A 22690-nucleotide genomic window follows, 5' to 3' on the forward strand; every position below is an offset into this window, starting at 1 on the left:
GTTTCAGAGTTGTGAGTTTGAGCCCCTTGTTAGGCATAATATTCCTGCAAGCGGTGGGCTGCCTAGATGACCCTGTAGCCCATTCCAGCTCTAAAATTCTATAATTCTGGTGTGGTTGCTTGGTTTTTTTAAAGTGTGTGTGTGTTGAAGCAGGCTAACAACACCTGCAAAAAAAGAGAAGTTCAAAATATTGGGAATAGTGGATAGGATTTTTCAAAGATTTCACTCACTCCCCACCCCCCACCCCATGCACTGGAAAAGGAACCTCACCTAAATTTGGCACAGCATTACTTTTTCTTCAAACTAATTTGCTCTAAAAGTGCAATTAGCAGGCAATATACATGTGAGTAATATTAAAGTACAGCTAAAACACATTTTTGTCTGTAGATGTTTAGAGAACCTAATGGGTCTTCTGGCTGAAATGCAAAAACTGCTTTTTTTTCAATTTTGCAAAAACTGCCCCCGAATTCAAATTCAGGTGCCGGAGAAAACACTTAATCTGACACTTAATTCACAAATGTTACTTCTGGATCCCAAGTTTCTCACAGAGTTCAGTAAGTCCAGAGCAAATAACGATAAATCGGCAAATTCAACTTTTAGAACTAGCTTTGACATAAGACACATGGTTATGCCGAGGTAAATTTAGAATGGCACTGAACTACTGTGTTCAACACCAGAGAAACCCAAGGTAAGGAGGATTGGATTCTTCCTATAAACTATTACATCACATCTAAAACTTGTTTTATGAAGTAATTCTTGGTAATAAATCAATCATATTCAGCTAAATAGACTGTATAGCCATAGGAACAATGAAGTTCAAACATTGCGGCTGTTTCTTTTTTCAATGATATTAAATATGTACAGTGTATCACAGGCATCTAAAACTGGCTTTTCAAAGAGGGGCGCCTCACGCTTTTCCTCTTAAGTATCTGTTTAGAAAAGACAGTAGAAATAGAAGAGGATTTCACTTCCAGATCACCGGCACGAACTGACAGTGATTCCAATTAAGTCAATAGGTGATTGCCACTAGTTTAGATGGCCTGAAAAAGAGATTAGGCAAACTGATGCCTTTTGAGTCCGGTTATTAGCCACAATAGTCCAATGGCACCTCCACGTTCAGAAGCAGTAGTATATCTCAAAAATGCAAAGTTGTTGGTAACAGAAGAGCTGCTGCATCCGGGTCACTCACTGCTGGTGGAAACAGAAAACTGGAAAATATGGATACACCAGTGCAGTGTAGTGGTTAAGAGTGCTGGAGTATGACCCAGGAGACCAGGGTTCGAATCCACAGTCAGCCAGGAAGCTCACTGGGTGACCTTGGGCCAGTCACTGCCTTTCAATCTAACCTACCTAGCAGGGCTGTTGTGAGGATGAAACAGGGAGAAAGAGAGCATGTATGCTGCCTTGAAGGAAAGGCAGGATAAAAATGTGAGATAGATAAATAAATAAATAAATAAATATTGGCCCCAATCCAGCAGGTATAGTGATTCACTGATCACATGCTGCCAAGACAAGTCAGTTCCCTTATGGCTGAATAAACACAGCAACTAAAAGTGCTATTCTAAATTTTCAATTATTGTTAGTCATAAAATGCACCATTTGCAAATCATGCTTTGCCTACATTACCATGAGTGGACTTCAGGAGTCTCCCCAACACACTGCTGTATTCTATTCATTCCCTTGAATCACAGTGCAGTTTTCTTTCAGAAAGTCAATGAGCATGCAAGGAAGTATCTGCCACAAATCAGGATACTGCCCCATTCCAGCAGTAGAGATTAAGCTCCTCATACTTTAGCAGAACTTCACTGCAATTTAGAAGGGGCTTATCAAAATCACCTCCATTGCTCAGCATTTCTTTCTCCCAGTCCTAAGCCCTCTCGGGAATTCAGTCAGCTAACACAAACATTGGAGATCTTATGGCTTGAGCTCCAAGCAGCAATTTCTGCAACCAGCTTCTCGGGGGCGCTACGTCAGTTTCTTCATTCTGCGGTTTTGTTTGTCAATATTCATGGTGGCTCGATCCACAGAAGAAGTGATGCCATCAAGGGCTTCGTCCTGCCTTTCCAGTTCTGTCTCCGTTTCCAAGGCCAGGCTCTTGAGTTTCCGGAGAATCTGTTCAGAAAAGACACCAAGATCAATTTATCAGCAACACTTGGTTAAAAGCTTTGCCAGCAATTAGCACAATACCCTTTAAAATATTTCAGATTCTTTACTGCGGGGTGAGGAGAATAGAAAAAATACACTCTTGGAAGAGACCTAGAACTTATCTAAAATCCCAAATAATGTATTCCTCTGATTAATTGATAAGAGGGCTGTCTTCCACTATGGAGGGACTGCTGATTAATTTTTTTGTGCTGGATGAGGCAACATAGATAGGGAAATTCTGTCGATGAAGGATCAATATCAGAAGACTGACAAGACAAGGGTCTTCTAGTCCCAAACCCCTATTATTTCAATGTATGACACATACAAGATATGGTGCTCAATTTCAATTATTTGTGATAGGCACTGATCTTCACAACATTGCTTTCCAGAAAAAATGGCTCGTTTTTGAACATGTGTGCAGGTATGCAGGGACTCTCTCACATAAACACACACACGATTTTATTGTTGCTTGTACCCAGGCATCGTTAACAAACATTTCAACCTGAACAGACAGTATTAAAAATTATTAGTAAGTGAATTTCCTATGTATGCTTACTCCAAAGTAACTGCAACTGTGTACAGTGTGGTTTGCTTCCAGTCAAGTGTGCCTATGATTTCCACCTCAGTAGATAAAACATCAGTGCTATTTGTTCTGCCTTAATAACTTTTCCATCTGCAATGTAATGACCAACTGAGGCATAGGCAGCATCAGTAAAATAAAAAGAGAGTAAAATAAAAATCCATTCTTTTTTCCAGCAGCTGACAACAGCTGGATTAAATCCTCCTCTTTCAGCAGCTTTGCAGCTAGGGCTGCTTCGTGTGAGAATGAGGTTTGACTCTGAGGTTGGGCCAAGTTGGGGGAGAGAGAAAGAGATGGCTATTTTGGTGGAGTAAAATGATGACAAGATGTCTGGTCATTGAAGCCTGGGCTCAACCGGTTTCCTAAAAGATTCAATGCCCTTTTAAAAAAAATCAAACTCTAATTTGGACAGAGGGATTACAAATCAAAACTGAAAACTTCATTTGACTGTACAACATGATAGCATGTATTGGGTAATCAGCTCCCCAAAATCTGATAATCCGTCATTAACCAAGGAAACTCTGTTATGCAAACCAGCTAATGATAGACATTCAACAAGTGTCCCCATTTAGCCCCCAAACAGCATGATCCAATTAAAAAGCCTTTCAGGGAAAACACTGCTGAGGAGCTTCCTTCTCCGTGGCACTGAACTGCATACACCTATTTCTTACCACAACACTTTTTGCACTTGTCCAAAGGCAATTCATTCCCACTCTCTCAGTATCCATCTATACGGTCATGGAGTAAACTATGGTATGGTCTGGGTTGTCAACATGTCAATTGCTCTATCAACAGCTGCACACATGGGCACCAGAATGAGTTTCTACATTCTAGCAGGAGAGGACAGTACCTATCAACACTCATCATATGTCCTGTGCATCCCATTCCCTCATTTCTCGGAATTTCATTGCCTCTGGTAAAGGAAAAACTCTCAGCAGGAAGACACCTAATGGGTTTTGAGTTGTTAATTTGCAGTGATCCACCTCTAACTGGATGAAAATGGAGATGTGCCCTCTCTCAGCTACTCACACCTGTTCATTGGCCCTTCCTCCAACGACAGACCAAGGTAACATTCTCTATAAAGATTATAGGACTTCTCTGCTAAGGCAACTGGAGCCCACTGTTGGAAGTTTGTGTGCAACTCAGCTTGCATAAAAGGGGTTTAGAAATGGAGTGGAAGGCTAACGTTTTCTCTGACATCATTTCCCCATTGGCATCTAGTTGGCCATCGTAAAAACAGGATGCTGGAATAGATGGGCCATTGGCCTGATCCAGTAGGCTCTTCTCATGAGCCCGGGAAAGTCTTAGTCAAGCCCTAGATAGCCACATTTCTCTGGAAACTTGCATTCTTTCAACAAACCCCAATCCTTCTCCTGTATCTCATGAGCCTGAGCCAAAATTGCACTTAATTATTGTAAGATTAGGGTAGATCGGTCAACCAAGTATGTGGCACTGACTCAAAGTACTACCACCATTTCTGCTCTAGCTGAATATAGCTGGAATATAGGACCAGCACGTGAAGAAGCAACAAAATTCCTCAAGCTGAACATCCTACCTCACAGGGGATTCTGCTTGCTTTGTGCCAGAATTCTTCCTTGAGGCTGTGGGGGGAAAGAAACCCTTCACACGGGTTCTAAGGAGAGGGAGGCTTTGTTTTGTTGGCAGGATAGGAAGGAATGTGTAACCAGAGTACAGGGGGCTGGGCAATTATGAGCCAGGAGGTCAAGAAGCAGGAATGTCAGGCAGATAAGAGGCAGAGGCAGTGTATGTGGTAGCTGCGAGCTGGAGGCCACATTAGTTTGAATGAACTATGGTTCTTTTTTTTAATAGAGCTTGCATTCCATTTTGGTATGCATTTTCATGCTGAGTAATTCTGATTTGAAATAAGCAAGTATTTACACTTTCCTTCCCTCCTGCTCCTATGTTAGAACTAGCCAGACCCTGGCTGGGCAATACAAACAAATTAACCATCTCCCTTCTAGACATTTACTCCATGCTCCACAAACCACACAGCAAGAAAGGAGGGAGTCCCTAGTTGAAAAATGGGAGCATAATAAGTATGCTGCAGACCAAGAAGCTGGGCTGCCCACCTTGCTTTCAGACTGAACTGATGCTGATGTACCTGTTTGAGTTCCTGAGTTTCAGACTCTGAAACCACCTGCTCTTGCTTCTGTATCTGAGCCTGCTGGCTTCCTTCTGCTCCTCGCGAGGAGGAGGGTGCCGGTCCAGATTGCACTATGTTTCCTATCAGTCCTGTTGCTGCAAGAAGAAGACGGCAGGTTGGAATCCAGAAAAACAACAGTGCTTGATATATTTTATTTGGAAAAATCCAAAGCTTTCTATTCATTAGGGTAACCATTTCACATGCCATGGACACAACTGTACATTGATATAAATGTAGGCTACCCAAAGCAGCAACCCTATATTGAGCCCATACCCATAGCTGTCAACATTTCCTTTTTTTAAAGGGAAATTCCCTTATTCTGAATAGGATTCCTCGCAAGAAAAGGGGAAAGTTGACAGCTATGCCCATACCCTACACCCCCTCCGTAATGTGAAGGACTTTTCACCCTGGGGGGGTTTTGATGGACACCTCCTTGCCCAGGCTCCATGTCACCAGCTGATGCCGTTGTGGCAGCAAAATTCTCAGAACCATGATGTCAAAGTCAGCTGTTCCTCGGAGTGGGAGATCTTGACACGGGGATTACATTAACACATTTGTGTGCTAAAGAACAGGCAGTTCTACAGACTTGCAAAGGGCTGTGTGCCTTTCAACCAGCGTATTCTTGCTTAAAGAGGTGGTGATGGGGGAAGATAGCAACACAGTGACACCTGCAGGATAAAACATGCTATTAACTGCAAACAAGACTTCATGTAGCAGATGGAACTTGGTGCAGCGAGGGTGGGGAGGAATCAAGACTTGCTAAGCATGGGGGTTACTCCCTCCATGCAAGAGCTTCCCATAAGGCTTCAGAGTTCACCACTGTTGAAAAGGGAATACTGGATGAGATACCTTCCGTCTGCTGCAGAAATATAGTTTTCATATCCTGATGTGGTAACGGCCTGCAATTGCTTGCTTAGGAAAAACTTATTCATGGGCTTTCCTGTAGGGCAGCATGCACTAAAGGAAAATCCACAAGGCTTCCTGCAAAGGCAGAGGTCACCTTCTGATTTACCACTCATTGGGCATATTAGGCAAGCTCACTGTGTGGCTTGCATTCTGAGAAGTGGGTTGTGACTGGGCTAGTGGGAAGAGGCCAGGGGTGAACAACTAGCAGGGATGGATCTGAATAACTAGTTGAAGGTTTAATGGGCAACATGCATAAGTAATGCATGTGGACGACACCACAGTGCTCACTTATAACTTCCAAGCTAATGTCCACATGCTATAAGCCTTTGCCATAGGTGGATAGGACTTGGAGTACATGAACAAGCCCAGAGTATGATATCCTGTAGGGGACATGGGCGCTCCCATTTCTGGAGAAAGGGAAACAGGAAAGGGGGGGGCGCAACTTCCATCCTGGCGCAAATCCCACAGAACAGCCCCCTCCCCTCTCATGCCCAAGCCTACTCCTCCTCTTGGGGTTTGGTAAAGGAGGCCCAAGTTGTCCACAGCCTATTGCAACTCTGAATTTCCCTCGCTCTATCATTTGGAAAGCTGCACTAACTTTTCTCTTAACGTCAGTGCTGATGCCCTTTCACTCCTCTCCCTCAGTGCTGATTAACCAGCAGGGTGCAGATCCTCTGAAAACCACTTGCAAAGGCAGTCAGCTAGGCAACCTCAGAACAAAAATGTAAGCCGGATGATATTGGGGCTCCCGGAGTGAATCCACATGGTAGCACGCAGGTGGCGACTCCTGAAACAGCAAGCCACCTGTGGTTTATTTAAAGCGCTGGCTCCTATCATGGCATCTGATACCAGCTAAATGTGGCAATTAAAGGGCATTATTTGCAACACAGATAGTTGCAGGTGCTTAGCACCAGGAGTATCTCATTCTTGAAATGCTCTGAGTACCCCCCCCAACCTGTGGTCCTTGCTGGAAGGGAGGAGGACAACACATTTTAGAGGAAGCTGCCATTGCCATATAGCATCCTCCACCACCCCGACAGCTGTGGGGCAACGGGCCAGAAAGTGCGTCGGAAGCTGAAGCTCGCTCTTGGTTTCGAAGGACCCATGCCAAAACGTCTGGCCCTGTGACAGAGCCTGCTCCACTGCTCTGGATTGTGTTACTTAATGTAAAAGGCAGACACAAAAGCTACAGCTAAAAATAAAAGCTTCTAAATCCCCACAGGAGTAATTACTGCAAACTCTTAATCCCCTGGAATTATTTGGTTATCGCAGCATTAGCTCCTGAGCTGGGACCCAGGCAGATCTGCTACAAGAGAACCATTCATACCGGTATAAATTTAAACTTTGTCTGAAATCATCAGCTTGTGCCCAGTGAATCAAACTCCTGGTACAGGTGTAACACTGTAATTTCCACAGTAACACACTGGCTGAAACTTGTTTCTGTGTGTGCTAGGGATGTTCTGCAACTTCCCCTTTCAGGTGCCTCTACTAAAACTTTAGCTGCTTGGTATACACTGCTTTATAAGAATAAGTTCAGGATGGGAAGCAGGCACACAGACAATGACTCAAGTGCGGAGAAATATGGCAAGTGCAGGGCAGCACCATACTCGGACAACTGTGAATTCTGCTAGAGCTCTGGTTAAGTTAGGGTAGATGGTGATCTCACATTCTGAGTTGCTGAGCTGAGACTCAACACAGATCCATCAAAGTCGCTCCTCTCCGCATAAAATTAATTCATTCCATCAAATTTGTTATACCTTCCTAATAAGAGGTGGCAAGTTTTTTCTAAGGCAGACAGTGGACCCAAGTTGGAAGAGGACATATACTCAAATTTTGTTCAATGTGGCTCCTACAAGGTTGAGGAGTAAGAAGATAACACAATATATGTAAACTTGCCAATACCGTTGGTAGGCATTTCACACCTTTTTTTAAAAAAAAAGGATACACAAACATTTGAGATGAACTTGCAATGTGCACATGCTGCAAACTTGTTTCTGACAATGTACATTTTCCAGGGAAGAGGAAGTGCTGTGGCTCCCTGCCATGTGTACATAAAGTAGACAATATGTATATACTTTTCCCAGTGTGTACAGAAGCACCAAGTTAAGGAAGATGCTGTATCTGACAAATGATTGGTAGCCTCAAATGTTAAGAATCCCAAAGAGCCTCAAAACTTCTATTTGAGGCTAAATTCTATCAGAATTATAACAATACAATGGTTTTTAATTCCTTCCACTTGCCTCATTTCCTCACGCTCTGCACCTATCATCAATAGTTTTGATTTATTTTCACAAACATGAGAGCAACAAGGGGAGGCTCAGGTTCATTCCCCAACATCTCCAGAAATCTCAGGGAGCAGGGCTGGGAAGAACCTCTGGGCAGGACTATGGGAGGCACTGCAGGTAGCAGGAGCAGACAACCATCAGCTGAATGAACTGGCAGCCTGATTCAATGCACGGTGCCTTCATACGAAAAGTGTCCTCACAATACAAGGCATGCGCAGCAAAATTAACTACCCTGAGCAATATGGGGCACACCTTCCTCCAGAGCCTCTAGGTTAGTGTCTCTCAATAATTATTCAGTTCTAGCAAATTCTACCTTGGAATAAAGGCTGACCTGATGTCCCAGGAAGTCACAGTGTGGTGCAGTGGGAAGGAGGGGTTTGAGTCTCAAAGAGTCAAGGTCAACTCATCCTTGGTCATGAAGCTCACTGGGTGGCATTTGGCAAGTCATTCTCTCTAGTTTGGTGTTCGTGTACGCATATTGTCCTATTGGTATCTCTGGCAAAATCTAATTTGTGCTTACACTGTGGCAACAGGGAGAAGGGCCACAGAACACATGTTTGCATAAAAAGGTCCCCGCTTCGACCTACAGCATCTTCAGGAAGAGCTGGGAAAGACTGGCGTCTGAGCTAGCTGGATCAATAAGCTGACTTTGGTATAAGCCCAGACCCCAGCGTCCCCCCCCCCCCGGGCTGCAAAAGCAAGCAGACACCTGGATTCTGGAAGGGAGGAAGCAAGACAATGAACTGTAGCACCCAAGCATCCTCATCAAATCAAGTTTTGACAATGCCAATGCATTTCAGCTCAGGTGCAATTCTCCTTTCTGGGAACTGTTCCATGAAAGTGTCTGCCACTTCCAACAAGAAACCTATGGCTCAAATGCCCTGGGATATTCCCAGACACAAGGCTTTTTAAAAAGCCGAAAATACTTTTGCGATATTTCCTTGATGATTTTGCTCACTGCAGTTTAAAGCAGGTTGCAACAAACAGGTTGTGCCATTGGCCCGAGGAAGACTGGACTTGAAGCAGAACCATCAATGACTTTTTTATATTAGACAGTCGAAGGATAGACATACATGGCTCTAACTATTAATAATAGTAATAACGACAACCTGTGTTGCAGGTTAGGGCAAAAAGAAGGACCTCAGCTTCCAGAGGTTTAAGATTACTGGTTTAAAATGCCAGAGAAGATTGAATGATAGCATTTTGCACCTAAAATTGTGGGCCTCTTGATTCTGACAGCTAAACAAGTCACTTTGGTAAAACGAAGTGCTCTTTCAGATTTTATGTTCAACTAAGAGGCAAGTGCACACAATTCATGCTATTCACAGTTTGATCTCAGCCCACCATTCAACAGACAATAGCTAGTTACAAAGCAGCAATAGTATGCCCATGTGTCACTTCATACAGGGACTCTACAAGAAGTCTCTGGATTGCCTTGATCCGTGAATAAAAAAGACAGATCTACTTGCTTCCTCCCTGCCCTACCACTTTAGGAAAATTAATTTTTTGTTTATGTAAAAAGAGACGGAGAAGAGAAAACACTGGCGGGTAAGGTGTGGTGGTAGACTACCATCTAGTGGCAGTGCAACGTCAATGGCAAAATAATATAGAGAATGAAAGAACAAGCAAGATGACTGGAGTAGCTTTTGGGGGAATTGCAAAAAGTCAAAATTTCCACCACCTCTTGCTTTCTGTTATTGATGTTTCCTACTTAACAGTAAAAACACTTTTGGGTTGGAGTGTAAAAAATAAAAAATAAAACTTACTGAAATATAGAAGTAGGAAAGAGGAGAGAGTTAAGATCCGGACCACAAAAGAAGTTCTTTACGTAACAGCAGTTGTCACATCAGGAACTAAACACCAATTTGCCAGGATGTAGCTCAGTGCTTAAAAAACCAGCAGGTTGTTTTTCCTCTGAGTTGTTAACGCTGACATTTTACCGCCAGGTGCCTGGGACTTATTTCCTTTAAAATTAATAAGCTTTTCCAAGCACTGGACCTCAGCGACTGGTCAACAAGAGAACGTTTTAATCCCTGCTGAAATCTAATTTTAGCATGGGGCACAACAGAGCACAGCTTCTTAACAGATTGGCTTGTGATTGCATTGTATGTTTTTGAGTGCTGGAAAATTCTCTTAAAACAAAGTGTTTGCAAAACCAGATTCATCCCAACTGCTTAAGGAAGAAACACACAACCAAAGACTAAGATGCACAGGGTCTTCTGTAATATAACCCAAATGCTATGCTTAATTGTTCAAAACAGCCTACTCACAGTTCCAAAATTTGGAATTTCCATAGAATAATTAAGACAGGAAATGATGGAAATGACAAAAAGAACACACAGGAATTTCACAGAAAGATGTGTTGCATTATGGTAATAGAAGGCTGGAGATGTAGATTCCATCCGGTCTTGTGTGTGCTGTGGAATGGGCTTACATCACCCATGTTTGGAGGTAGCAGTTAAAATGGGTCTATATGTAAGGATATCTATAAGGCTTAGCAATCTCCCATTTAAGCAAACTATGAAAGGAGGACATTCATTCAGTGAGATTCCTCCAAGATTATTTCAGTAATGTCCCAGTGGTCCTCTCTTGCATCTAAAACTGTACTGCAGAACTACCAGAAGAATATTATTTGCATGGGCTAAGGAGGACAAAAATTTGAGAACTAACAATCAGCAAATTCCTAGTCCAAATTCTACTGCAGCCACAAACTCATCAGCAATTGCTGATATTAATGCAAACCTGCCTTAATGCACTGTTGTAAGAATTACTGAGATGATGTATTTGAGGTGCTCTGAATACTCTTAAAATCCTCTTAAAATGCCATGTATTATTATTGCTAATACGTGTTCTCAATAAATGCACTAAATTTATTTAACAGATTGTTAGTTCTGTTGATTAATATGCAGGATTAGTGATCATCTTCTTTCTGCCCTTTACCTGCTTGCCAAATGGAAGCGCCAACATCTTCCTGATGAGTCTTCCTTGCCACAGCAAATGCCAAAGCATCTTCCATGAACTGTATTTTCTTGCTGAACTGCATCTCTAAGATGGGGATGGCTTCCGGCATCTTTGCTGACAGCAGCCGATAGCTGATGTCTGGTTTCCCAATGAACCTCTGGCGGACGCTTATTTCATATGGTGTATGAACTTTGACATCGTCTACATCCTTCTTGTCAAACCAGTGAAGGAGCTGAGAGTTGGAATCGCTGATTTCCAGGCCAGAAGCCAGGAGGGCGAGTTTGCCTGGCTTGACGTTGGAATCTGTCCTTTCAGTGATAATAACTGGGATTCGCAATATTACTCCATCCTTGTTTCCAGAATCAGAAACGGCAGGGATTTCCTTTGGCTTTATGTTTAATGGCCCCTTCAACAGTTTGCTACCAAATGGCCACCAAGCGGGAGATTCCAGTTCTGACAATAGCCTAACAGGAAGAAACATACAGCATGATCAGAAACAGAAAGCTATATTGGCATCTCACACACTTTTCCTTGAAAAAGTGTAGTTTCAGCAAAAGAAACAGAAACTGCCTAGCTGGATCTGACTAAGGTCCAGCTACTCTAGGTCCAACAGCAACCTGCAAGATTCTCCTAGAATACCCCACATGCAGGGCATGAAGGTGATGGCCACCCGCTTTTTTTGTCCACAGCACTTCTATCAAAGAGCTAATAGTTGCTGAGAACCCCTCCTTCCATTAGTATTTCCATTCCATTTTTAAAGACATTTAAGCTGTCATCCATCATCACATCTTTTGGTGGAGGATCTGTAAGATAAAGTAAGCTGAGAGAGGAACTTGCTCAAGGCCGCCCCGCCCCCCAATCCAACAAGCTTCACTGATGAACTAGGAGCCAAATCTCTATGAAGTCCAGCATTGGTTCTTAAAACAAAACCTTATTCTTCCAAGCACCTATCCTTAAAACATACTTCCATCACAAAGAGCAGGCACAGCAAATTCAAGCACGTAGTGAAGAGACAGCAATACTTGTGTATACACCTGGGCTTGCAGGCTACTAAGTCTACATCTACCACTGACTGAGACTGCAAACAGTCGCTTGGAAAAAGCTCTGGCATTGAAAATCAAACTGGAGACAGGTTGTGCTTAGGGCTGCAAACATTAAGAGGTTGCATGTGTAACTATGCATTCCTAGCTGCACAACTCAAGAGAATCTCACTTGGTTTGGCACTGTAAACCCAGTCATACAAAATACTGCCTTGGTTTTGGAATCTATCTTTACCATTTATTTTGGTAAGCATTTGTTCCGACATTACTTGAATATTCAAGACCAGTCTAGTACGCCATTTCCCCTATGAGGTTGTTAATCATTATGTATATTGCAGGCCTGAAATCAAAGATCAGTATGTGAAATTCAGTTCTTCCCCCTCTAATGCCCTGCCTAAATCAAAGAGCACCAAACATTTTTGCTTGCCTGTTCTGTATAGTGGGGGTGGGGGAATGCAATATGGCCATGAGAAGGCTGCATCTCCTTTGAGCTCTGAAGACTGCAGTTTGTTTTTAGTTAGCTTTTAGTGTCTAGTCATTAGCCAGATTAAGTTTTTATATATTTCTTACAGTGGTACCTTGGTATTCGAACGGCTTGGCTCCCGAACAAATCAGCTCCTGAATGCCGCAAACCCAGAAGTGTTACGGTTTGAGAAGGTTTTTCAGAAGCCGAATGTCTGACACAGCTTCTGCGGCTTCCAATTGAGTGCAGGAAGCTCCTGCAGCTAATTGGAAGCCGTGCCTTGGTTTTTGAACAGTTTAGGGGTCCAACAGACTCCCAAAGTGGATTAAGTTTGAGAAGCAAGGTACCATTGTATTATAATATTTCTTGGGAGGTTTTGAAGCTTTCAAGGATGACTGGTAAAGTCGAACAGCTCTGTGAGCAAGTGAAGATATCCTCCTCTGACTTGGAGAGGCGAGCAACACCAAGCAGTAACAACACCTAATTTTCTGAGTTGCTTTAACATTCGTATCTGAGTTCTGTATGGTTTCCCAGGATTCTTTGTGAAGTTTTCCCTTTCCCCACATCTAATCTCTCACCCTTCCTTTCGTCTTTCCCTCAACTCTCCTTGTTCTGGGCCTTCTTCCTATCCAGTTCTTCAGCTCTGTTTCCCTACCTCTCTCCCTGCTTCTCTCCCTGCCAAACAGCAACTGTTGTCCTTAGGCCTCAGGACAAGTTTTCTCCCAAGCTAACTTTTATGACAAATGCCTCTTGGGAATACCTTTACTGTGAGAAGTTGGAATGTTTATGAATGCTCCATGACATCACAGGTACTCAGCCAACTGGGGATGGGAGGGTCTATTCACAACAACCCTTGAATGTTCTTGTTATTCTCATTTTACACATGGTGAACCACAGCTAAGAATTATTTGTCAAAAGCCCAAGTTACATCATATTCTAGCAAATGTTCCTGTTTGGAAACTGGTGAGTCAGGCAGCAATTCTGAAGAAGGAAGCTAGCCAAGAAGGTTGAAACCGAGTATTTCTTTAATCTTGAATAATCCAAATTAAACCTGTAGAACCACAGTTAACCTCAAATCGAAATTAAATTAATTAATTTGGAGTTTGGAGATTGCTCAAGAACACAAGGAAATAAAGGTGCAATCACTGTAAAACATATTCAGCTTCCACTTGACGGAAAATGCCGGTTGTTTCCGATTTCAAAAGCCAATTAAATATCTCACCAGGGGGAGAACTTTTTTAAAAAAATCCAGAGAGGTAGGAAGTCAATTCAGTGGGTAGATCTACTGTGTCTAACAAAATAGTTCTCAAACTACTACCAAAGAAATGCAACAACAGAATTCTGCTTTTGTTATAGAGATGTCTGCAAGTATTAGTTTCTCGGACTCAGAAAACCTTTCCTTGCGTCCTCCCAGTCTGGCAACAGACTCAGAATGGCCCCTTGTGGTATGATTGTGGAATTACTCCTGAAAGGTTACTCAGCTTCCACTTCACTGAGGTAACACACACACTATTTTCCGATTGGCCCCTTTGCACGACATCATCCAGGTGAGACTCTGGCCTGTTACAAATACCTATCCTTCCTCTGGGAGCTAACATCATCCAGTGAAAGCATTTTGAATCTGGCCAGTCCTTTGGTTCATCTGCCAACCCAGCCACTGACTCCTGAAATGGACTTGGGCAAGTAACTTCTTTCTCCACTGTTAAGATTTTATTCCTTTAAATTAAAAACAGAATGCCTAGTTCCACAGGCACAATGGAGCTGTGGGCTTGTTTCTCCAATAATACCTTACCTACGCCATGTGGCAAATTGCTTTTGAAACCAAGAGGTATTTTAAAAATAGTTTGTAATATGATACAGCCATCAACTAATGGGGGGGACGGGGACACAATGAGAAACAAAAGCAAAAAAATTCAAAGTGTTTGTATAAGATCTAAAAAAGTGAGCCTAAAATAGTTCTTTCATCACGGGCCAAGCTGATAAGTTGGCTCTCTCTTGTCTGGTTATGTACATATTCAGCTATATTTTCCAAAACTTTGCAACCAAACAAACCAGGAATCTGTCTTTTTTATTTTTAAAAAAGTTTAACGGTGGGCCTGCTGGATCACACAAAGGGATAGTACAGACTACCATATCTTAACCTAACAAGCAGAGATACGAATTAAACTTTGCCTGTGCACAAAACCCATTCACATGAGCCATGATTTAATAAGGAAGTCTCTAATAAACCATAGTTTCCTACTTTGTTAAAATAAAGAAATTGTGGTTATCAGCTTTGGAACAAGCCAGGACATTCAGTCACATTCAAGCCATGGTTTACTATTCTGACTTCTTCTGAAGCTGTTAACCACTGTTTCCTGTTTTGGACAAACAGAGAACTATGGCTAATTGAAGACTTTCTGGTTGGTTTCCTCACAAAAGGAAGGCAAAGGACCTGAGTGTGCAAGTAAAAGAATCATTCCGATGTCAGTTGTGTGTTACCATACCTGTCTGCTACATCCATCTCTGATTCAATCTTGTCCAGCCCTTTCATGATGTTATCAAACTGTTCCCCCTGGTGCTCAAGAACCTTTGCAGTGTCTTCTAGCCGTTTCTGGGATCCCGCCAGCAAGCCGGTCAGCTCTTGCCCCTTGGATGTTTGGGGGCAAATGGCCCCGGCTGCAGCCCCCTCCGAGGAGAGCAGCTGTTCCCTCCAAAAGTGCTCAAGGATATTGAAAACAACATTTCGGTTGGGCTGAAGGGAACTGAACCAGTGCTTGGTGCTCTTTTCCAAAACAGTGAGGGAACTGAAGATGAAGTTGGAAGATTCCTTCTTGATCTCACTGATGCCAGAGAGATGGAAGTCAGCCAGGACCTCTCCGGATTTGTCAGCTGTAAATCTGACCGAAATGGGTGTCAGGCAGAGTTTGCCAGAAATCCATCGTTTCTCAGAGTTGATGTAATAGGAGCAGGGCCACGTGTGGATACGAATGACCTCATTCATCACCTTTTTGCTTGTGTCTTCTTCCTCAAGGCAAATGGAACAATCAATTTCTAAACAAGGAGCAAACAAATGATGCAATTCACGATTCACAACAAAATGACATTTTGACCATTCTATCATGTTTTACTGTAAAAAAATTGCTGTGAAATTCTTTCCCCGCTTCCCTAATTTTTGGGTGAGTTTGGACTGAAACATACAATCCAAGACTGGATTGAAATTTCAACCCACTAATCCCAAATCTGAACCCATTAATACCAAATCTGAACAAGGATCAATTGCAATATGCAGTCTCTCAGATGATCTCAGAAACTAGCATTTCTCAATTATGAACTGTAATAGGTTGATATCTTGGTATGTAAGCATGGTGTTATTTATATGAGAAGCTGCCTTATTCGAAGTAAAACTATTGGTCTACATAGCCCAATGATGATTGGCAGTAGCTCTTGAAAGCCCCAGTGGGACATTAATTTCCCAGAACTACTACCAGAGAACTTTTTAACAACTGATGCCAGAGAGTAAGCCTGAGACCTTTTGTAAAATGCTCTATTGATAAAAAAGGGAAAGATGGTATTTTTGAGAGACGAGAGTTGTGATTATAATAGAACCTATAAATATCTTGGCACAGCTACCAAGTGACATTTACCTTTTCCATGCTGAGTAGTAGGAAGCAATTAGGGAGGCATCCATATAGACAAAGGCTACTGGTTTTCTTCCCAAACTATGTGGTAATAACTGTAGTAATTATGTCACACCTGAGTTGATTACATGCACAGGCATCCATTCTATTACTCAGTGACCGTATATGATAAAGGGTGTCAGTTCTGCATTTATCTACTTAGCATGTGAAAAGCAAAGCAAAGCAAAGTGTGTTCACTGCTGTACTTGGTTGCCAAAATTTGGACAGCCCCATTCTTAATATAAATTTGATATGCTGATATAGCACACCAGTAATCAGAACTGCAACACTCCGCTCTGCTATCTGAGTCATAGAATGAAATCTAAACGAGAAAATAACTATGTGCTCCCAGACAGTAACCCAAGGTCTTTTATTCCCCATCTCTTGCACCTAAAAACCCTGCTAGGGCTATATCACAGATAACAAGGATGCTGTTGTATCAGTGACTCCAGGGGCCAGGGAAGAAAGGAGAGAGGTGCTTAGAGAGAATAAGATGTAATCTGAAACCTCCATCCTGCTGAAGCATCAGCAACTGCAACATCTGGAATTTGGGGTGCTCATAGAGGAGTTGGAGGTTCTGAATCCTGGATATGCAGAGAGGTATTTCACATAATCATAGAATTGTAGAGTTGAAAGGGTCCACCGGAGTCAACTAGTCCAACTCCCTGCAAAGCAGGAATCTTTTGGAAGACACAAGATTTACCCACTCTGGAAGAATGGCAGATGAAGCTGATGGACTATATGGAATTGGCAGAAATGACTGGCAAAATCCGAGACCAGGGAGAAGAAATGGTGGAGGAAGATTGGAAGAAATTTAAAGACTGAAATACTGTAAAATTAATGAGTGTTAAAATGATGTTGGACTGAAAAGAAGTGGTTTTGGTAACAAGGTTAATAAGAATAGGTAAATATAGATAGTTATACGGATGAAAATGTATAGTTATAACAGGTTAAGTATAGAGCAAAGTCAAATGAAAGAGGGTAAGGATTTGCTGAAAAGACTTGGAAAACGGGAATACAAAAGGGGAGGTGTGAGGAGGTCAAGGAAATAAGATATTTTTTAAAATATCTTTTCTTTTTTCTTCTTTTTTCTATTTCCTTTTTTCTTTCTTTCTAGGTTGCCTTTTTGTCAACTTTCTTGTTAGCTTGTGTTTGCTAGTTTTTGTTTGTTTTTTCTTTATGTGTAATTTTTTGTATAATCTCAATAAATATTCTGTAAAAAAAACAAAACAAAAAAACAAAGCAGGAATCTTTTGCCCAACATGGGGCTCAAGCCCATGGCCTGGAGATTAAGAGTCTCATGCTTTACCAACTGAGCTAGTGGCTCACAGAGTGAAGCAGTGGGGAAAGAGATTCAGACTCCTTTGCACATCAACTGATGCCATTTGGAATACAATGGGGCTCAATTTAGCCCAAGAATTAACCAAGCTAGTAATCTTATTTTTGAGGATAGTTACCCAGTTTGCTGAGCCCAGTTCTCAACTGAACCAAAGAGGCCTTGCTCATCACTACACTTATGGTGTCTGTTAACATTAAAAATAAATAAATAAATAATTTAGTGATTTCTTTCTGGTGCTTCTAGTCACGAACAACCCCACACGGATGCACAAATGATTCTGACCACAAACTGTAATGAAGCCTAATACGAACACACACACCAAAATTTTCTCTAAAAACATAAATAATTCTACCACATCTGCAGTGCGTGAAGAGGACCTGGTGTAAAGTCTTTCCAGGTACAGGCAACCCCCCCCCCCCCATTTATGAGCATTCAATATGCGTGCAACTGCACACAAGTGATTTGCGCTGAACCCAGAAGTGACCCAAAAATATCACAAAAAGGGACAGAATTGGGTGCTTGCAGGCTTTTTCAATGGTGTTTCAAATATATGTGATTTCACTTAAACACACGGTGACTTAGAACATAACCTGTGGGTATAGGGCGGTACATAAATTTAATAAATAATAAAAATATTAACAACACCTACGTAAATGGGGGGGGGGGGTTTGCCTGTAAATAGATGATTTAGTCCAAACAGCCATCTCAATAGGGATTAGACAATATAAGGAAGACCTAGAGACCAAAGATGCAGGAGGATTGCAGACCATTATATGACCTTGCCTTGGTGGGTTATATTACCGTATTTTTCGCACCATAGGACGCACTTTTTCCCTCCTAAAAAGCAAGGGAAAATGTGTGTGCGTCCTATGGAGCGAATGCAGGGGGGAGGCAGGCGGGAAAAGCCCTCAAGAGCCGCACGCAAGCTTCGTGCGCTCTTGCGGGCTTTTCTCTAGGAGGGAGAAGGGACTGACTGGCTGCAGCAGTCCCTTCTCCCTCCTGGGGGAAAAGCCCCCAAGAGCTGCACCCTCTTTAAAGGCTGCGCGGCTCCTGCAGGCTTTTCTACGAGGTGGGGGAATCCCCCCACCTCCCAGAAAAGCCAGGAGAAGCCGCGCAGCCCCTTTAAAGAGCGGGCGGCTTCTGCGGGAGTTGGAGGAAGCTGCAGCAGATTCCCTCCTCCCGGGCTCCCTTTGAAGCGGCAAAGTGGGAGGGGAGCAGCTTACACTCGTGTAAGCAGCTCCTCTCCCACTTTCCTCCTTCAAAGCAACCACGGAGGAGGGAAGGAAGGGGACCATGGATCCTCCGCTGCTGGAGGCTTCAGCGGATTCCCTCCTCCGTGATTGCTTTGAAGCAGCAATGTGGGAGGGGGGCAGTTTACACTCGTGTAAGCAGCTCCTCTCCCACTTTCCTCCTTCAAAGCAACCACGGAGGAGGGAAAGAGGGGACCCATGGATCCTCTTCGCTTCTCGAGGCTGCAGCAGATTCCCTCCTCCCGGGCTCCCTTTGAAGCAGCAAAGTGGGAGGGGAGCAGCTTACACTCGTGTAAGCAGCTCCTCTCCCACTTTCCTCCTTCAAAGCAACCACGGAGGAGGGAAGGAAGGGGACCATGGATCCTCTTCGCTGCTCGAGGCTGCAGCAGATTCCCTCCTCCCGGGCTCCCTTTGAAGCAGCAAAGTGGGAGGGGAGCAGCTTACACTCATGTAAGCAGCTCCTCTCCCACTTTCCTCCTTCAGAGCAACCACGGAGGACGGAAGGAAGGGGACCATGGATCCTCCGATGCTGGAGGCTTCAGCGGATTCCCTCCTCCGTGATTGCTTTGAAGCGGCAATGTGGGAGGGGAGCAGCTTACACTCGTGTAAGCAGCTCCTCTCCCACTTTCCTGCTTCAAAGCAACTACGGAGGAGAGAAGGAAGGGGACCATGGATCCTGCGCTGCTCACGGCTGCAGCGGATTCCTCCTCCTTGATTGCTGGGAGTTTCTCTGGGCAGGAATTCCCTCAGCTTAAGTGGGGTGGGGGAAGTGTGGCAGGTAGGGGGGTACTGAGAGACACATGTCTCTCAGATGAAAATTGGGAGTGGGCATTGTGTGAAGTGGCTGTGGATCTCCTGCCGCAGAACTGTAGGACTGTATAGAGTTGGGAGGGCCACCCAAGGGTCATCTAGCCCAGCCCCCTCACAATGTAGGAATCACAGCTAAAGAACGCCAGGCAGATGGTCCCCCAACCGCTGCTTAAAAGCCTCCAGTGGTGGAGACCCCAAACACCTTCCGAGGTCATAGAATTGCAGGGTTGGAAGGGAACCCCAGGAGTCATCTAGTCCAGCCCCGGTGGACAGCGGGCGCAATCCATCCCATTGTGCAAGACTAAAGATGCTGTGCAAGGCTAAAGAAGAAGCCAAGGCAGTGAGCGGGATGGATCGCGCTTGCTGCCTTGTCTTCTTTAGCTGCACTGGAGAGGTTTAGCTCCTGGCTGGAGAGGTTGCGCGGCTATGGATCCCGCGCACTGTCTTGGCTTCTTTGCTCTTTGGGGCTGGGGGGGGGGGAAACCCGGGCTTCCCCCGCAGCCCCGAGAAGCTCTGGGAGAAGTGGACAGGCTGCATGCAGCCTGTCCGTTGCTCTTTGGGGCTGGGGGGGGATAATATTTTTTTCCTTGATTTCCCCCTCTAAAAACTAGGTGCGTCCTGTGGTCCGGTGCGTCCAATAGAGCGAAAAATACGGTATAACCCACAAAGAGATCAAAACCTAACATTAGTTTCAGGATGCCATCTCCTGAGAAAATTAAGAGAGAATTGGTTAAAAAACACACAATAGAAAGACAAAAATTGGCAGAGAAAAGAATGAGATCCTATAGGATCAAGGCAACAGAAGGATGCCATGTGGCACACTCTTTTAAGAAAGACAAAATATATTTCCACAATATTTATTCTTCAGTAAAGCATGTCTGGCACTGACTACTACCATTTCAGCACTAGATAAGAATGTTTTTATCCTCCTAGGCATACAGGCAGCTTTAATAATAGTGTTGTAATCCTGGCTTTAGGGTGTGTTTTGAGTAATACTGATATTGTGAATTGTTTAATGTTTTATTATATTATATGCACTGTACTGTAAATCACTTTGTGACTTTTAGTATGAAGCAATATACAAATCTAATAAATCAAAACAATATTTTATTATGTGTTCGTTTTCTTGCTTTTACTTGCCTTGTTCTGGTGCCAACACTCATTATTAAGCAGAATGTAGACTAGTACAATGTACACAAGTTTTAGAGGGTTAGCTGAGTTAGTGTGTTGCATAAATACAAGTGTTGTGGCACCATAAAGACTAATAGTTTAATTATGGGATAGGCTTTCGCAGACTAGTCTGCTTCATCAGATGTAGAACTATCCTGACCTTAAGTAGAATGGAGTAATAAGACTGGAGATAAATTAAAAGTGAATCTCATGTCGCAAATGAATGCTAAATGGTGGGCCTTAGGTCTAGAAAAGCTGGCAGCAGTTGCTTTATAACTTAAGTAACATACAAGGGTAGTTGAAAAATATTTTAATTGAAATGAAATAGGTCAGATCAAGCCTGTGTACCTTAGCATTCTGTTGCCAACACTGGCCTGCCAAATACAAAACATGCCATGAAGGCAACAACCCTCTCCCCCCGCCCCATATTTTGTGTTCAACAGTAACATGCCTCCACATGTGAAGGGTCCCTTTAGCCAGCGTGGCTAGCAGGCACTGACCAAACTCTTCTTTGTGAATTTGTTGAACCGCCATCTAAATCTAAGCCAGTGGCCATCTCCTCTTATGGAAGCAAGTTCTATAAATTGATTATGTGCCATGTTACATGAAAAAGTATTTTCTTTCATCTGTCCTGAATTGGCTGCCAATTTCAGTAGATGATTCCAAGTTCTAGTATTATGAGACATAGAGGTAAAAAGTGTCTGTCCATTATGGAAAGTCCACTGTATTCTTTCTCCCACATAAAGATTCACAGTAAGTCAAGGCTAATAACTGGGGCTCTTCAGGCAATTGTGTTATTATATTTGCAATTTGTTAGCCACTGCCTAGCCTAATAAACAATTTCAAGGCTTTGCTTGTTGCCAGACACTGAATAATTATGTCATGAATAATAGTCTATTATAAGCTTTTGATTGATCATTATGAAAGGCTACATGTCACTGCAATTTACATGCTGTACTCAATGAAGATCTAAAATGACATTTATGTTTCATATGGTGCCCATTAATTTAATCTACACAAGTTTGCACAATGCAAGCTATTATCTGAGTTGCCAATATGAAAAAGAAAATCTTCCTGTTGTATTATTTTATTGCAGTTCGATGCCACTGATCCAACTATGGCTTACAATGTTAAACTATATCCCCTTGGTGTATCACAGTTAAAATACAAAACAAAACAAACTGTGGACTTGCACACAACTGAGTGTAAAATAGTCTCTTTTTCTATTTTGTATATCAATTAATATTTTCAGCTGGGACTAACGGGTGGGACAGTATGGTCAAGGGCATTTTTATATTATATGTAATATAAGAAGAAGAGGAGGAGGAGGAGGAGGAGGAGGAGGAGGAGGAGGAGGAGGAGGAGGAAGAGGTTGGATTTGATATCCCGCTTTATCACTACCCTAAGGAGTCTCAAAGCGGCTCACAACCTCCTTTCCCTTCCTCGCCACAACAAACACTCTGTGAGGTGAGTGAGGCTAAGAGACTTCAGAAAAGTGTGACTAGCCCAAGGTCACCCAGCAGCTGCATGTGGAGGAGTGGGGAAGTGAACCCGGTTCACCAGATTACAAGTCCACCACTCTTAACCACTACACCACACTGCCTCTCAAAATATCTTAAATGTTGCTGCTATCATTTGATAAGAAAGGCTGTTGCCATTGTTAACCTCCTTTAGAGGCAGGTCCACCCTCTGTAGCCTTTAAGTACTTTGTTACCTACAGGGTTGTTGGTCTTTGCAAATGAATCAAAGTTGTTCAGAAGAAGGAAAAGCATTTTGATGATGTATGCACATCTCAGAACAGGCAACATTTCAGAACAGACATTCCTTGGAGGAGGTGTGGGAGAGCAGAGGAAAGCCTATTTTAAGATGCTTTAATTTAAAAAGAAGTAAATAGAACATAAACTATTCAAAACAATGC

At 43.0% G+C, this 22690-nt stretch overlaps 1 protein-coding gene across 8 annotated transcripts in view; it reads right to left on the reverse strand.

Annotated features, from left to right (window-relative positions):
- Positions 1-22690, reverse strand: part of SNAP47 (synaptosome associated protein 47) — a 28305-nt gene continuing 5615 nt past the window's right edge. For 4 of the 8 annotated variants that reach the window (XM_081163791.1, XM_081163792.1, XM_081163793.1 and 1 more), the window contains exons 2-5: positions 15031-15577; positions 11021-11505; positions 4848-4984; positions 1-2112 (exon numbers count right to left, since the gene is read on the reverse strand). In XM_081163791.1, the coding sequence (XP_081019917.1) occupies positions 1966-2112; positions 4848-4984; positions 11021-11505; positions 15031-15527 (1266 nt within the window). In that variant the 5' untranslated portion in view covers positions 15528-15577 and the 3' untranslated portion in view covers positions 1-1965. The remainder of the gene's footprint in view (positions 2113-4847; positions 4985-11020; positions 11506-15030; positions 15578-22690) is intronic. The other 4 variants (XM_081163795.1, XM_081163796.1, XM_081163790.1 and 1 more) reach the window with 1 other exon arrangement.

The sequence above is a fragment of the Podarcis bocagei genome (genome assembly GCF_964188305.1).
Source record: "Podarcis bocagei genome assembly, chromosome: 12".
In the NCBI taxonomy this organism is placed as follows: Eukaryota; Metazoa; Chordata; class Lepidosauria; order Squamata; family Lacertidae; genus Podarcis; species Podarcis bocagei.